This window comes from Pseudocercospora fijiensis, assembly GCF_000340215.1.
Source record: "Pseudocercospora fijiensis CIRAD86 unplaced genomic scaffold MYCFIscaffold_6, whole genome shotgun sequence".
Classification (NCBI taxonomy): Eukaryota; Fungi; Ascomycota; class Dothideomycetes; order Mycosphaerellales; family Mycosphaerellaceae; genus Pseudocercospora; species Pseudocercospora fijiensis.
This window is the reverse complement of record NW_006921537.1, coordinates 4491914-4498489: the sequence shown is the minus strand read 5'-3', so window position 1 is coordinate 4498489 and position 6576 is coordinate 4491914. Positions and strand designations below refer to the sequence as shown.

The 6576-nt window shown below is 36.0% G+C and overlaps 1 protein-coding gene across 1 annotated transcript; it reads left to right on the top strand.

The window, feature by feature from the left end:
- Positions 1-5082: 5082 nt before the first annotated feature.
- MYCFIDRAFT_140854 (uncharacterized protein) lies at positions 5083-5265 on the top strand (the record flags this gene model as incomplete). Its single annotated transcript, XM_007930483.1, has 1 exon — positions 5083-5265. A coding segment is annotated over one exon (183 nt), but the record flags the coding sequence as incomplete, so codon positions are not given.
- Positions 5266-6576: the final 1311 nt, after the last annotated feature.

The following is a 6576-nucleotide window of genomic DNA, read 5'->3' as shown; positions in this document are numbered from 1 at the left end:
TCGAAATCTAGTAGTTATATTTACTTAGTCGCTTTATAACGTATCTTAAAGGGTTATAAGCTCGAGGTCTATACCGTATCCGTAAGAGTAATTCCGGGTATTGCCTGTCTATAGTTTTGCTCTATTAAAGTATCTTTTTATTCTTTTAGTCCTTAGTTAATACCGTATATATTAGCTATATAGTTTTGCTAGCAATCTATATACGTAGCGGATAGGGTAGGAAAGGAATATAGCGGCGGCGTCCCTTAGCGGAATTCTAATAGAGTACGCGGGGCGGACAAGGTTAATAATAGTAGGAGTCGCTAGTAGTAAGGTTTTAGCGATAATAGTATTACTAGGTAAAATTTTAGTTAGCGCCTTAGCGCTAATTTATTTCTTCCGCTTTCTAGGCTTTATTCCCCCATTACGCTTATAAAGCAACTACGATTAGCCCTTATCCTTCTTCGTAATTCTAATATTATTTTTACTACAATAATTAATCGCCTACGCTCCGCTAGTACCGTCTTTATCCTTATCGAGCAAGGCGCTTCTAGAGTAAGAGGTAGATATAGGAGGTAGATATAAGAGTAGCAGAAGGGTAGTTATTATAGGCGGTATATTCTAGGCTTCTATAAGAGCGTCGTTTGCTATTAGGTAATAATAGAGGTAGAAGAACGGGCTATTAGCGGTAGATAGCTAATACTACCCCCGGGGTATTACTAATTCTAAGCGGTAATACCTCGGCTTTATTATGCTTATAAGATCTTCTTAGTCTTCTTCCTACTATCCTTAGTAGCCCTATACTCTTATAGTAACTCGGTTATATCCTTAAAGGACTCTTTAGGTTCCTATAAGTCCTACTTAGGCGTATAGCCTTGCTAGCGTAGTAGGTACTCCTTCTTGCTATTCCTTATCCGATTATTTAGTATACGTTGTGCCTACTATAGCTCTTTACTACTAGCTAATAAATCTCTATGCTTAGTAGGGGCTGCTTAGCCCTCTCGGTAGTAATATAGTTTAAGAAGCGATATAGAGAAGGTATTATAGATAGTATAATATAGTAGGAGCTATAATTAATAGGCTTAACTATTGCCTTTCGGCTCTCGAATATAGAAGGGGCTAAAAAACCGTAGTACTAGCTAAGGGCGTGTTTTACTATTAGGGGAAGGGTATTTACGAATGCGGAGGTTCTTAGTATTTAGTATAACTATATCGCCTTATTTAAAGGTTATTAGCGTATAATGCTTGCTATAGTAGGTCTTGTAATAGCCCTATACTTTCTTTAACTTATTAGCTATCTTAGTATAGGTTTCTCGTACCTTATATATACGTTCTATAGCCGCTAGTATTTCCGATTAACCGGCTTCCCTTCCTTAGCGCTCGGCCTCGAGCGGTAGTTGCTATAGTATAGCTAGGTTATAGCCTATAGTAGTATAGTAGGGTAATACCCTAGTTAATAAATAGACAGAGTTATTATATATAAACTCGGCTAGTTATAGGAGGTCTACTTATTTATTAGGAACCTCGTCAATATAGCTACGTAGGTACTACTATAGGGTAGCATTCTACTTCTTAGTTTAACTATTAGTCTATAGGTAGAAGGCTATCGATAGCCGATACCCTAGTCTTAGCTAGAGATATACCTCGCTCTAGTAGTACGATATAAAGATCGAGCTATAGTCGGATACTAGCCCTTTAGGTATGCCCTAATAGGTATAGAAGATATTGTTCTATAGAGCTTCTACTAGGTTATAAGGCGGAAGCTAAGGAGGCTTAGCGCTAAGTACGTAGCCGACCTTTATAGCCTATAGTGCGCCCGAGATCTACGCTAAGTAAGCGCGAATACTTCCGATCTTTTCTCGCTATATAATACTAGTATACGGGCGCGCTAGTATAGCGGTTTAATGTAGTATCCGCGCTTTACGGTCTATAGGTTAAGATTGTATATTCGATTCTTAGCGTACGTTTATTAGCTAACTAGGCTAATCCTTAGCAGACGCGGCTTCGGAGGTACCTAATTGCCTTAGGCGCGTAACTCGACTATACGCGTACCTGCCTTAGAGGGGTTAACTTATAGGCTTGTTTGTTTGTTTGTCGCTATAGCGCCGACGATAACCGGCTATACGTTCGGGTACGGGGTATCGAATTTAATTCGCTACTCGTCTATACGTTCGGGTACGGGGCATTAAATTTAATTAGCTGCTCGGCTATACGTACGGGTACGGGGTATGCTAAGACTAATTAGCTAGCTAGCTATAGGACCGTAGCTAAGAAGAGGGAAGCTATAACGTATAGCGTAGTAGATTAACTACGTAATACTGCCTTGCTAGCGGTTTAATATAGCTTCGTTAATTGCCTCTATTCTATCTATTCTATAGTCTATTCTATAGTATAAAAATCCTTCTCCTACTAAGAAGTTATATAATAGTTATATAACTAAGCTAACACGTTATATACCCCCTTAGCTTATATAAAAGGGGTTAGCTAATCCTTCTTTATATAGAAACAAAAGAAAAATTAATCTTTTTAACTTTATATATAGTACTTTATTAAAATAACAAAAAATTAGTTTAAATCTACACTATATATAAGACAGTCTTATCTTATCCCCCGAGTACTCCGAAGGATATCGTTATATAATCTAGACTGCTTGTACACCTTTATATACGCCCTCTATTACTAGGAAATATTTTCTTCCTATATAGTTAAAGTATAAACCGACAACTAGAGCCTTATTCGAGAACTCGTACTATATAGTTAGTTAGTTTAGTTAAACTAAGCCCTTAATATTACACTATAGGTTATTATATTAATCGTATAGGTAGGGTCTAATTAATTAGATAAAGGATTAAGTAAATATATATTAGTTAAACAGATTTAACGAATTAGGATAGGTAACTTAAACTAAGGACGCTACCCTTAGCTAAGACTACTATACAATTATTACTAGTACTAATATAAACGCCGTAGACTTGTTATTGCTTAACTAAATTAATACTCGAGGTAATAATATAGGTAATAGTAACGTAGCCTGTAATATAAGGTCGTCTACGCCGTTATTTAGTTCCTATTAGAAGGTAAGGTTAAATCCTCTGTTCTAATTAGTCGTCGTTATCGTATTAGACACTTTTGTTAGCGTTGTTTGCTAGAAAGTTTCTTAATCCACTTCTTCTAGTTTAGTAGATACTATTATAAGCTTTAAATATAAAATAAATCTCTTCTAGTTCTAAGGACTATAGAGTTTGGTTAATCTATCCGCTAGTATATCCTATATTGCTAAATACTCGCATTGTATATAACCTGCTTTATACTCTTAACGCAACTAGTATTAATATATATCTATATACCTAAGCTTAGTGTCTAGCTTAGAAGCATTCGCTAAGAAGGCTCTATATATTATTATAATATAGTATAGGAAGGTTGTCTAAAGTAAGGCTAATGTTGCTATAGAAACGTTTCTACTAGATTAATTCTAAGCCTATATATAAGGCGGCTAGGAGTCTAGCTTTAGTCGTTGATTTAGTAATAGTTAACTCTTGTACTGCTTTCTTATCGACTAGTCTATTAAATAGACTAAACAGCTATCCTTCTAATAACTGTCTCGTGCCTTTGTGGTTACTCTAGGAGGCGTTAGGAGCTTCGCAGAATTCATAAAGTTGTTAGCTTAAATAAGCGGTAATTGCTAGTCTATCGGCGTTATATTCTAAGTATAGGTGTTTTGTCTATAGCAGGTATTTAATACACTAATTAGTAGCGGCTATATCTTCTGGTCGTAGGTTCCACAAAGCCTTAGACAGCATTAATATAGCCTTAGCAACATTAGGTCGAGTCTATACTACTACGAAGTTAAGTAATCCTACTCGGCTTTAGTATACTAGTACTACTAATAAGTCTATAGAACGAGTTTACTTATTAGAAGATTTCTCGTACGGCTCGTATCTAGTTAGCAATAGTAAATCTACTCGCCTACTAGTTTTAGGATTAATTCTATAGCGCTAACCCATTTTCTTAGTATACGTCTTCTATAACAACTATAGCCTTCTGTTCTACCTATTACGTATAACTTTAATACCGAGAAACTAAGAAATCTTGCCTAGGTTATCAAGCTCGTATTCCCTTACCAGCTTCCGCTTATAGTCCATTGCTTTCTGCTTATATTAGCGGTAATACAATAGCACTATATTATCTAAATAGAAGAAGATAAATACCTGCTTGTCTAGGTCGGTATATAGGCGATCTATATTATCTACTAGTTATATACTAAGCTTGTTTTTAAGGGTAGTAGTAAGGTAGTTATACTATAGCCTTAGTAATTCTTAAAGACTATATAGTGCTTATAATAACTATAGTACCTTTTCTTTCTATTCGAAACCTTCTAGTAGCTTTAAGTATAGCGTATAGGGCAGGCTAGCATTTAGGAAAGTATTAATAGCGTCTATTTGCTTAGCCTCTAGGTTAAAGGTAGTAGTAATTGCTATTAGGGCACGGAACACTCTTGCTACTAGCATAGAAGCGTATATATCTAGATATATACTCTTCTATAGATCCCCTCTTATATATAGTCTAGCTTTGAACTTTACTAAGCGGCTCTATATATTACACTTGTACTTAGATACCTATAGAAGTTAAGCGGGCGTGCCGCATAGCCGTACGTGCCGTATAGATTCTCAGTTTCTAGCATTATCTTTACTACTATATATCTTCTTCTATAATAGACTAATATAGCTATACGATAGCGGAAATTACTCAGCAAGACAAGCGCAGTATTTTAGTAGTAGCGAGACATTATAAAAATGACCGGTCGACGCTTAGTAGACGCGCGAATAGAGTCGCTAGAATAGCTACCTAAAAACACGAAAACTAGATAATTTTATCCTATTAATAAGAACGTACGCTTATCGAGTACCTTAATACCCTTTTAGAGCGTAGATTGCCTCCTATACTATCGATACTTTGCGACTTCGTATACGATATCGTAAAGAGACGGCCTAGTAAGGGTTAGATACCTGCCTTCTATAAAAGGCATAGAAACAAGATTCTCTCTCTCTATCTCTAACTACTAGATAAGGAGCGCAAGAAGGTAGATAGCAAGGCTTAATATACGTATACTTCGAATTAGTAGAGCGGAAGATTAAAGAGTATAATATACTACCTAAGAATATCTATAATATAGATAAGAAGGATATCCTTATTAGCTTCCTTATAAAGGTAAAGAGAGTAGTCTTAAAAGCCGCTTTAGATAGTAAGAGACTACTAGGCGATAGATACTATAGCAATAGGGAGTAGCTTACAATAGTTAGCTATATTTACGCTAATAGAATAGAGCTACTACCTAGCCTAATTTATCAAGCTAAGATAGGCAATATTTAGGACACTTAGGTAGAGGACTTTAAGGCTTTAGAATATACTACTTTCTCCGCTTCTTCTAAGAAGGATTAGACAGACAATAGCCTTAGATTAGCGTAGCTAGAACAGATCTTCTATTGCTGTACAAAGGATAAGGTACGTAGAAGACATAGGCTCTTGTTTATAGATAGCTATAGCAGCTATATAAATATGCTATTCCTTAACTAGTATAATAAGAACAAGATCTTAGTTGCTGTCTACCCTCCTTACTTAAAGTATAGGCTCTAGCCGCTTTATATATTAGTCTTTAGTCTACTTAGCGTTTACTATAGCTAAGAACTGGACAAGTTCCTTTGTAACTGCTAAGGGTTGTGTAGTATTACTAAACGTAACCTCTTACGCTTGTTCTAGCCTGCCTAGATAAAGGCTCTTACTAAGAAAATTATTCTTAGTAGTTAGAAGAAGATAGGCCTATATCCATTTAATCTACTAGAGATACTAGATATCTTTAAACCGAAGGGGTTAGCAATAAGGCCTTCTAGTAGTAACTTAGGCAACTCAATCTTATTAGCTAGTAACTAGAAGAAGCTTAAAGGACTACTTAGAGACGTTATAGCTAAAGAATTAAACGAGTTTTAGTATAGGAAGGTTAACAAGCTATCTAATACTATTCTCGCTATACTAACTAAGAATGCTATACTAAAGGCCGAGAACAAGGGCTTCTAAATAGCACTTAATCTTAAGAAGAAGAAGCGTAAGCGTAGTAAAGGCCTATTCGAAGAGCTAAGGGCAAATAACAACAATAGCGCTATAATCTTTTTACTAAAGAAGATTGAATAGGCTCTTACTATATAAGCTAGTAAAGGGTATATAGCGAGAATAAAAATGGCAGCGAACAATTAGAGACGAAGGGAAGACAGTTAAGAAGGAAGGGAGGACGAATGGAAAGCACTATATACTAGGGCAGAGGAGGTGCTAAAGGCGGAAGATAGAAGAACCCCTAAGAGGGTATATAGGATAATAATCTTAGAACTCCTTAGAGGACTAAAAGCAATCTACAACTAGGTAAGCTACGTAATTACAAAGGTAGCTAATATAGTCGTAGTAAAGATTACGAAGAAACAGCAGGAAATAAGCCTAAACTATCGTACCTAGGTAGCAGTAGCTAGTTAAGAGACGCTAAAACCCCCGAGGATAGTAATTAGGGTCTATATTACGGACCTATAGGAGCAAAAGGAAATCTAAGGACTT